Source organism: Lipotes vexillifer, unplaced genomic scaffold (assembly GCF_000442215.2).
Source record: "Lipotes vexillifer unplaced genomic scaffold, Lipotes_vexillifer_v1.1 scaffold515, whole genome shotgun sequence".
Classification (NCBI taxonomy): domain Eukaryota; kingdom Metazoa; phylum Chordata; class Mammalia; order Artiodactyla; family Lipotidae; genus Lipotes; species Lipotes vexillifer.
Window position 1 is genome coordinate 1,116,894 of NW_006772017.1, and position 10,616 is coordinate 1,127,509.

Here is a 10,616-nt window from a genome sequence, read left to right on the forward strand (position 1 = left end):
TGTAAAGAATAACAAATTCCTGCTGAACAATAGAGTATACCTGTCATTTATAAATCTATATTTAAATGCAAATAATGTTGTTTTGTTGTATTCATGACTGCTTGCATTGTTATTTAAATGCAAATTACTGTGTTTGTTATCATCCAAGAGAAGATTTTATATTAACTTTCATACAATATAGCCAGTTTACATGGAATCAGATATCTTAGAGTGACAATTGAATAGATATTGATATGCAGGATTTTGTCAAAAATCAATATTAAATCATGAAAATGCCTTCATGTTAGAGCATTTATTGCATATTTTTATTCTAGGCATGAATGGTGACAACACAGATTCCCAGAAGCTGAACAAGATCATATCTGAAATACAGGCTTTACAAGAGGTGGTGGCTCGGTTTAGACAACTCCGGTTAGATGCTACTGAATTTGCCTGTCTAAAATGCATCGTCACTTTCAAAGCTGGTAAGCAGACACAAACTGCTGTCTCTTCTCCTTCCCCAGTTTTGCCATCTCACTAATTCAGCCACCTCCAAGTCCAAAAAAGAGGTGATGGTTTTCAAGAGAGCTGATACTCTTAGTCTGACTCCATTTTCGATAGCCATGGAACCTGCATGTTCTTCTGCTGGCCATCCACTTCCAGAGAGTGCTTTCCCCATCTGCATTTCCTGTGCTGCCAATCACAATTTCCTGGTCTTCATTTCTAGTTCCTACACACAGTGGTTCTGAACTGAGAAGTTTCCGGAATGCTGCCGCCATCGCAGCTCTTCAAGATGAGGCTCAGCTAACTCTCAACAGCTACATCCATACCAGGTGACCCTTGTTTGCCTTGAACGCGTACTTAAGAAAATTGCTTCCATTGTGAATGTGTGAGCAGACAGCAAAAAGCCAGTTCAAACATTGTGACTAATTATCCTGTTGCCAAGCCAGTTAATTTAATTAGAATCTATGTCCTCACGTATTTCGAAGGGTAGGTGAGAGGAGCAAATCAAATTACGTCACAAAACTGAAAGCACTGCCAGACACCTTACATCTTTCCTGGATGAATAAGTTGATCCATCAATATAGCTGAACACATTGAGGTGAATGGGCCCAGATATGAGCAAGGTGAAAAATGAAGGCTAAAATGTTATGTTAGTTGATATATTAGAGAGTGGTCACATGATCCTTTGAAAAACGCAAGTGCCTTTCTTTGGATGCCAATCCCAAATAGAAGGACCAGAGAACTTTCTAAAGCGGTCATCTTTAACCCCATCATGACTGCTGTCTGGCTTTGGTGATTGGTATCTGTTGACTTATTTTGAGCCATAGCACCCATCATGTTACTTCTGGCCAAGCAAAGCTCACTGACAGAGGCTGTTCTTGGCTATTTGTAGAAACTCTCAGTCACTGGGGTTCCAGCAGTGCTCCTCCTGGCCCACCAAATGGGCAAATCCACCACGAGGTCTACAGACTTTCTGATTCCATTTTCAGATGAAAAAAGCAAGGCTTTTAAAGAGCAGTGAAACCTTGCTAGCTTCCTAAGTTAGGGCTGCAGTAGATCTGAGGTTAGAATAGAGTTGCTCTTCTTACTTATTCTCTAGATCTTGAAGAGAAGCCCATGGAAATCAGTCTGTATCATCTCAACATCACCCATAGACACTATGCTGGGAGACACTAAATCAAATGGGTAGAGGCAGTTAATGCTTCCATTACTGAAGGGGTCAAAGAAACCCCAAGTCACCTGTATTCATTTGGGGTGATACCACTTCTGCAGGGATCTCCTTATTTCTTTTATAAATCCTCTTTTGAATACTAATGAGTAAAACTGTTCCCTGTCCCAGAGTCGTTGAATGTAGCTTTTCGGAATTCCTATTCCTGAAAGCTTTAGGCTTCACAGTAGATCCTCAATAGCTAATAGCAGCCAATATCTATTGAGTGCTTACTGTGTGCCTTACAACCCAGCATATTATGATTTTCCCTAAAAGTAGGGGGAGTATACGAACAAGTAAATTTGTAAAATGTGAGTTTAACAACAACAACAAATTGTTCCCTGTCCATGGAATATCACTGAAACTGTGATGAGTGATAGAGCCTGTGTACGTTTTTCCAAATTAAAGTTCCGTGGTTTTAAATTTAAAATCCACATTAACTTTCAGAATGTATATAGTAAGCACTTAAGTTTGTTCAGAATTATAAAATGGAACAGTACATAATTTGGGCACTTTTTCCCCACTAAAAACTAAATTGTATATCATAACCGACCTCTGACATTTAGAGTCTTTAAGGTATAAAGAACATCACACCAAGAGAATATGATACTAGGTATTGATTCAGTCAAGCCTTTGCTGAGTACTCGCTTTGTGCAGGGTGGCTGGTGAGCACTGTGGAACACGAGAAAGGACAAGATACTACCCATTATCATTACAGGGAGTAGGCAGAAGTGTTACTCCAACTCAGACCAGGGAAGAGAAAAAGCAAAGTGGGGAGTGAGAGAGAGAAATTCTCGTTTGAGCGAGTGAGAAAAAAATCTGCAAAGTCTGATGCATTGAGAAGACATGTGAGCTAGTTCTTGGATTCCAGCAGGAGAGAAGGGGACCAACAGGAGGCAGAAGAGGGGCTGGTAGAGGTGCCATGGAAGGTGCCAGAGGGCGAGTAAGGAGAGTCTGAGAGAGCCTGACATTTCAGGAGCTGCTTGTAGGACGACCTGAGAGAGTTAAACCACAAATTAACAGAGGGTCTGGTTTAGAGAAATGACAAGTATACTACTTCTCTGTCACCCTCAAAACAAGGAAGTTATTCACGGAAGGAACACATCTGCTTTGACATGAGCCATTCATTTCATGATATCAGCTACAGCTAGAATTTAATACTAATATCTAGAGTCATACATGTGACAAAACTGACTATACCTTACTGCTTAGCTCCTTCAAATCAGTGAACATTCTCCTCTAGCACCTTCCTGTCTAGAAAAATAAAATCTGAAATTGAGAAGTTAATGTGGCAAACTGAGCTAATTGTGCATTAATTGTTAAAGCTGCAAACTGAGCTAATTGTTACAGCCCGGTAAGTGATTTCTCTAATTATCTAGGACATGAGGAGAGGGCTAGAAATTGGCATTTCAAACAAACTATATATAACTACATGTAACAACTATATATAACTATATATAATAATAAACAATTTAGTTATATATAATAAACTATATAACTGACAATCAAATACCCGAATCCGTGACAGACACAGAACACTTACACCTGGAAAGAAAACTTCCAGTTATGTATGCTGATGAAGTCAAGGGCATAGATACTCTACAAAATAATTTTGAGCAGTCAGAGAGCCCCTCTCTTTCCTTCTCTCTCTGTCTCTGTCTCACACACACACATACACATGGTTATTGTTTCTGGGTAGTAGAGTACTCCACGTATAATAAACACTTAATTTGTGTTGACTGACTAACCAGCCCCTTCCTAACTAGAGAATAAAAGAAGTGGGTGAGTAGGTGAGTGGATAATCTACTCACAGAAAATCAAGAGTTAACTGTCTGTGGAGTCACCAAAATACGTCCTTTCTGAAAGTAATTATTTCCCACAGTGTTTTCTCACTGTGGGAAACTTCAGCATGTTGGGTGGATGCTGCAGACACAGTGGGGGCTTATCTAGGCAGCCACTGCTTCCCACCCACTGCAGAGGGCTTCTCTCCTCTGCCTGCCTGAGAAGGGAAACAGAGCTGTGGAAGAGAGTAAGTGGCCAAGGTGAAAGGGAGACGTGGGCCTTGGGAATACTTTCCAGGGAATGTAGGAGATGTTTTTGGCAAGTAGAGTAAGCGGTGGGATTTATGTATTTTTTTAAATGTAGAGAAGCTCCACCCTGTCCATACCACATTATTAAAGGTGGTCTGGTGGTCCCTGTCCATTGGTGGTCATGAAGCTGGGCAGTGAAAGAGCCAAATGAGGTCCTCAGAGGCCCAGAATGAATGATCAGCCTCGTATCAGGTTGAAGAGAGGGACTCTCTTGTGCCCAAAGCTAAGAGACAAGCATGAAAGTTGTTCCCCTGGACTCTGCACGGTGGGGTTATTGGGCAGTTAAACTCAATGTTCAGCTACCTAACTCCTGCGTAGGAATTGATATCTGTCAGTTTCTAGCACCTGTGGCCATGGACTGACCATGGCTGAGTCACAGATAAGTGTCTCCAGAGGTCAGTCTTTTGGGTGGTTTGTGTCAGTGGAGGGAGACCTCCTGGTAGACTGTATTGACACCTGATTCCAAGCTATTGACTGAAGACGCATCAGGGCAGTGAGGAGATGGCTTATAGGCATCTAAAGGCAGCAGAAAATTGAACTTGCACATCTGAGCACAGAGGTATGTTGGACATCAAGAGAGGAGATTGTTCAGCAATTTCTCACATCTTTAATTATATGCCAATTTCATTGACATGAAAGTTGGGTGGCACTGCCAGCCAACAGAACTTAGTCTTTAATTTGCAGTGTAATAAGGAGGGAATTATTCCTGAGAGTGACTAAGTATAGTGCCTGAATAATAATTTAGAGAATTGCTTAGGAATCCAAAAGGAATCCATTTTATTTGAGGGAAATAGCCTCATGAAGGAGTCTTGTGAATCAGAAAATGTGGATGTTGTCACTAGTTTTGTCATCAGTACCATTGGTTGGTTTCTACACTGGCAACCTTAAGTTTATTATTTGGTCTAAACTTAGTACCATGTTTCTTAAAAGTACTTTTTCTCCAAAAAAACTGCAAGCCCTGTGCTAATGAGGAGACAGTCACCGTGTGCTTTTGGCAGCATCATTATGTTCTCCATGCCTCAATTATTCCACCTGCAAAACAGGGACAGTAGTGCCTGGCTAGAACTCTGTAGTATGTTATTAAAGAGGCTGAATCAGGAAATTAAGCTGAAGATGGTGTGTGTTCAAGGATGAGATATTAAGCCTGTTAGTGATGGATCTTACCTTGCTTTCATGGCTTCTCCTATTCCAGATATCCCACTCAACCCTGTCGCTTTGGAAAACTCCTGTTACTTTTGCCAGCTTTACGTTCTATTAGTCCATCAACCATAGAGGAAGTGTTTTTCAAAAAAACCATCGGCAATGTGCCAATTACAAGACTGCTTTCAGATATGTACAAATCCAGTGATATCTAAGCTCTCCAAGTCCCTACTTTTCAGGATGGGACAGTATCTGATGAACTTCTACCCATGGAGAACAAGCCTCAACTAACAAACCCTTCAGGAAGCATAAACCTGGGAATGTGTAGCCTTCAGGAAAAAATATCAATTGACACAAAACAATTCCAGTAGCTCTGACCTGCTGCCTCACCCAGGGTGGGGTGGCCTGGAAGGAAAAGGGGGTGTAAGAGGACCGCCTGAGCAGAGAGGACTCACTGCTACCATGCCCTGGGAGGGGACCGAATTCGGGGTTGCCACAGGCCAGGCCATTCTGCCTCTTACCCGGAAGATCAGGCTGATCTATCAGCAGCTGAAACATAAGTAGAACATTTTCTTTCCCTTTTAGCACATAAAGTTGGGTGAGCAAATATAGTTCTGTGTATAACATCATACAGCAGCCTTCAGAACTATCTTATGTTGAAGAATTTATTTCAAAAATAATGGTTAGGTTTTAAATCAAAAGTTTTATCAGAAGTTTCCCTTCTATTGTACTACTTCATAAAGTGGCCTTCAGAACTGAGTTAATAAGTGAAAGGTAGCTTGTGCTGTGAGATTTGCTTTTTCTCTTTCTTTCTTCCTCTTCCTCTTCCTCCGTCTCCCCCGCCCCCTCCTTCTTCTTCTTAATACCATAGGCCAGGCAACCTTGTCAAAGGAATTGGTGGACGAAAATGAGATTCTCACCAGGACTTCAGGTTGGATAACATCTAAAACTAGAAGAGCTTTACTAAAAGAACACAAGTCGAGGGAGGATGAATAAAAACAGCAAAACCAAATAAAGTGGAGATGAATGATGGAGTGAGGCAGACTGCTGTCCCATTAACATAGTGCTGAAACCAAAGGCAATGGGGGTCCAAACTCGTGTTTCAGCGAGTCACACCAGACAGTAAATGAACAGAGACATGAGACCAGAAGGAACTTCAAGGAGATGGATGCTAAAGGGCTTCTTGATCCAATGCTAACAGCTTGAGACTCTTCAATGCCTTTCAGAAAACCGGTTTCTAGTAAAGCTTTGAATGCCTGCACGTGCACACACACACTTCGTCCTACACTATAAGCTGCTCCTTTGGTATGAATCTCTACTTATGGAAGTGTAGAAACAAACATTTTAAAATAGCTGCTGTACTTTTCACATTTTGATTTATTAGGTACTAGCACTGAGGAAAAATATTCAGCACTTGGACTATTATAGGATGAGTAAAAATTTCCTTGTATAAAGTGAATTAACTGATTTGTGAAGTTATAAGGTTGTACTCATTGTATTTACAAAGAATAAAAAATATATTGAATTTAAATGAACCCTGCCTGATTTCTTAGCCTCCCTCCCCGGCTGGTTCTTATCCACCAGTTACAAGGCGGCGGCGGCAGCTGGTGTAAAAACTGAAGCTCAGAGCACTGCAGCCTGAAGAACTGAACCACAAAGGCAATTTCCTTTTTACAGTGAATCCCATGTAAAATGATGAATAAAGAAATAAAACATAAGATTCCGTTCTCTGCAGCTCTCAAATGTAATTGCATCTGTTAGAAAAATTGCTGTGTGAGGAAGAAAGAGGCCGATTAACAGAGTCTTCATTCACTCACTCCTCTGTTTAACTCTCTTGCCAACATTTCAGTCCTGACCAGGAACTTAAAATTATTTAATGATCAAAAAGATAAAGTGTGAAGAACCACATTGGTGAGTAAGATGCGGAAAGAGCAGTAGAAAGTGCATTGAGATGTTCCCAGCAAATCTCAGGGCACTGGTCCCACAGCCAGAAGCCGGTGGTGGAAATCAGAGTTGCCCAAGGACATGGGCACTATGCGTTCCTCCTGGGCAGCAGCTCCAGCAAGAGTCTGGAGGAGAGGCACTAGCATCTCTTGGCTAAACTGACTTGGCAGATAGCATGTGTGGAAGTTCAATCAGCCATCCACTCCTAGTCCACTGATTCCACTGAGAAAAAGAAGTTGGTCTTAAAGGAAAGCAAGCTACTCAAAGATGTGTACAAGAATGTTCTTTACAACACTGTTCATATTTAAGGACTAAAATGTTCACCAGCAGAGAATAGATAAATTGTGGTAAATACAGACAGTGTTAACAATAGTTCAAGTGAATGGACTAGAGCTGATGTATAACATAGGTAAATCTGGAATATGGTGCTGGGGGAAGTGAATCCCAGAGGATACATACAGATTGGTTTTAATATAAAATTTTGCAACCTACAGAACAATACTCCACCATGCTTATAGATATACAAATGTATAGCATATGTTTAAAACAAACATGAGTATGGTAAACACTAACCGTATGATAGTGGTTACCTTTGGGAATGGATGGGATTGCTGAAGGGTACCAAGAAGACCCTCCCTCAAATGTTTCTGAAATGGTTGATTTCATAAGACAAAAGAGAATTGCAAACAAATATAAGTTCAATGACAAGATTTGGCAAAGATGAGCAATGGATTCAAGGCTGTTCATCCATGTATTAATCAAGTTTTACTTCAATAATGCTGAATTACAACCCCCAAGACTTTTAACAACAAACTTGTATTTCTTGCTCATGGGACTGCTGGGCTGGGCACCTGGCTGCAGTTTGGGTTCAAGTGGGCTCCAGTGTTCCCTCATTCTGGACTAGCATCTTCCTTAGAGAAACTTCTTTGCATGACAGAGTGCAGAAGTGCAAGGGGCTGAGCCAAACCATGCGAACACATTTAAAGCTGCTGCTCCCGACATGTGTGTTCACTTTCCACCAGCCAAAGCCAAACACATGGCCAAACCCAACCTCATGGGGGCAGGGAGTGTATGCTTCTCGAGGAAGAGGAGGGGGGAATCACTGACATAATAAAAGGATAAAGAAGATGTGGCACATATATACAATGGAATATTACTCAGCCATAAAAAGAAACGAAATTGAGTTATTTGTAGTGAGGTGGATGGACCTAGAGTCTGTCATACAGAGTGAAGTCAGAAAGAGAAAAACAAATACCATATGCTAACACATATATATGGAATCTAAAAAAAAAAAAAAGGTCATGAAGAACGCAGGGGCAAGACGGGAATAAAGACGCAGAATTAAGTCCATTCTCTACTAGAGAATGGACTTGAGGACACAGGGAGGGGGAAGGGTAAGCTGGGACAAAGTGAGAGAGTGGCATGGACATATATATACACTACAAACGTAAAATAGATAGCTAGTGGGAAGCAGCTGCGTAGCACAGGGAGATCAGCTCCGTGCTCTGTGACCACCTAGAGGGGTGGGATAGGGAGGGTGGAAGGGAGGGAGATGCAAGAGGGAAGAGATATGGGGACATATGTATATGTATAACTGATTCACTTTGTTATAAAGCAGAAACTAACACACCATTATAAAGCAATTATACTCCAATAAAGATGTTAAAAAAAAAACCTATCACAGTCAGAATCTAATCTATTTGAGATACTCTCAGTAAAGTTAAAAGGGAGTAAGTTTCCTGTGACATGCCACGGAATACTGATTTCCCACCGGAATTGCCTTTGTTTGGGGCGTCTCTGCCATTACAAAGAAGAATCAAACCTGGCTTTCGTAAATCAACTATAGTTTCAAAACAAAACAAAACAAAACCCTGGCTTTCAACATTTGAGAAAGCCCAGAATTAAAAACCCAGTAGCGCGCTCATCTGGGATTCTGAAATCTCTGCTGTATGTATGCAGCCTGGATACTTTAAGAACTCACCGCTTGCTTAGATTTTAAGGCAGAGACATCCTCTAGGGCTGCTGTTGTGGGGAGGTGTCACTGCAGTCTTGGATAGACAAATTCCAGATCTACAGTTTCAAGTTCTGCAATTTGAATATACCAACAAGAGAAGGTGAACCCAGCTAAGTGATTACTGCAGTCAAAAACCAGTCTTCAGTGCTTCTCCTTTGACAAATGTTTTTTCTCAATCTGGGAGGGTCACCTTTTAAGAGTAGTAATTGTGTACGATGACAATTAGATATGGAGTCTTACATTTGTGTTTGAATTACTTTTAGTTGTTCTTTGATGCTAGGGAAGAGAAAGAACAGAAGATGAGTTCAGAAACTGAATTGAGATTCCCAAATTATTTCACTTGTAGTTCAAGATTTTTAGTTCAGTTTAGGAGCCCAAGAACTGAACCCACTGGCCAGAGACCTGCACTGTGGTTGCTGTCCTTAATCATTTATATAAAAATGGAAACCCTCTGTGGTGATTGTTTTGTGATGTATAGAAATATCGAATCTATATCGAATCTATGTTGTGCACCTGTAACTAACATAGTGTTATAGGTCAATTACACCTCAGTTTTAAAAGAAGAAAGGACATGTAATCACAGTATTCTAATAGGTTCTGCAGTTAACAATTTTTACATTGTTATAATAATACAAACACTAATTATTGGTATAATTAAAAGTATGATAGGGGGCTTCCCTAGTGGCGCAGTGGTTGAGGGTCCGCCTGCCGATGCAGGGGACGCGGGCTCGTGCCCCGGTCCGGGAAGATCCCACATGCCGCGGAGCGGCGGGGCCCGTGAGCCATGGCCGCTGAGCCTGCGCATCCGGAGCCTGTGCTCCGCAACGGGAGAGGCCACAACAGTGAGAGGCCCACGTACCGCCAAAAAAAAAAAAAAAAAAAATGTATGATAAAATTTTTGGGAGAGGATGAGGGAGGAGAGGTGGAGGTACTAAATCTTCATCTCATAATATTTATACATTTAAAAATTGCCTTTTTTTTGTATCTGTGAGATGATAGATGTTAATCATTTCACAATATGTAACTCAAAGCGTCATGCTGTGCAAGTTAAACTTATACCGTGACGTATGTCAATTATTTCTTAATAAAACTGGGGGAAAAACAAACAAGGTAGAGAACAGGAAAAAAAAAGGAAACCCATCCTCTTCTCTGAAGTTATTTGTGTGTGTGTGGCTCTCTCTCTCCCAATGGTACATGTGGCTCTACTTCATTCGTTTTACCATCTGCCTAGGACTTCACTGTATGGATGGACTACAGTTTACCCAACGAATTCCTTATTGGTGGACTTGGGTGGCTTGCAGTTTTTCACTGTAGTAAATTAAACTACACAGAGCCGTCCTTCTATGTACACTTCTGTGGACTTGTGGGGGTATTTCTGTAGGATAAATTCTACATTAGAAGTGGCATTTCTGGGTCAAAAAGATTATATGCATTTTTAATTTTGATACATATAACCAATGGCTCTCCAAAAGGGTTGTATCAATTTGCACTCCTGTGAAGAGGGTATGAGAGTGCCCATTTCATTGCTCAGAATTTAAAAGTGCTTAATCACACACAGGCTTGATGAACACTTCAGAAGCTGTTAGAAAAATACAGAGAATACATACGTTTCAATAATGAATATGCCTCTGCTACTGGACTGGTGAAGTTGGTTTCACTTTTCACCCATGGTTAGAGCTTGGTTCCCTAAATTTTTCAATCCAGGCCACTTCTAGGAACTTTTTTTTTTTTTTTTTTT

At 40.9% G+C, this 10,616-nt stretch overlaps 1 protein-coding gene across 1 annotated transcript in view; it reads left to right on the forward strand.

Annotated features, from left to right (window-relative positions):
• NR2E1 (nuclear receptor subfamily 2 group E member 1) overlaps positions 1–5,761 on the forward strand; it is a 19,957-nt gene extending 14,196 nt beyond the window's left edge. Inside the window, exons 7-9 of the mRNA XM_007447255.1 lie at positions 315–464; positions 707–812; positions 4,973–5,761. Of these exons, the coding sequence (XP_007447317.1) occupies positions 315–464; positions 707–812; positions 4,973–5,135 (419 nt within the window). The 3' untranslated portion in view covers positions 5,136–5,761. The remainder of the gene's footprint in view (positions 1–314; positions 465–706; positions 813–4,972) is intronic.
• Positions 5,762–10,616: the final 4,855 nt, after the last annotated feature.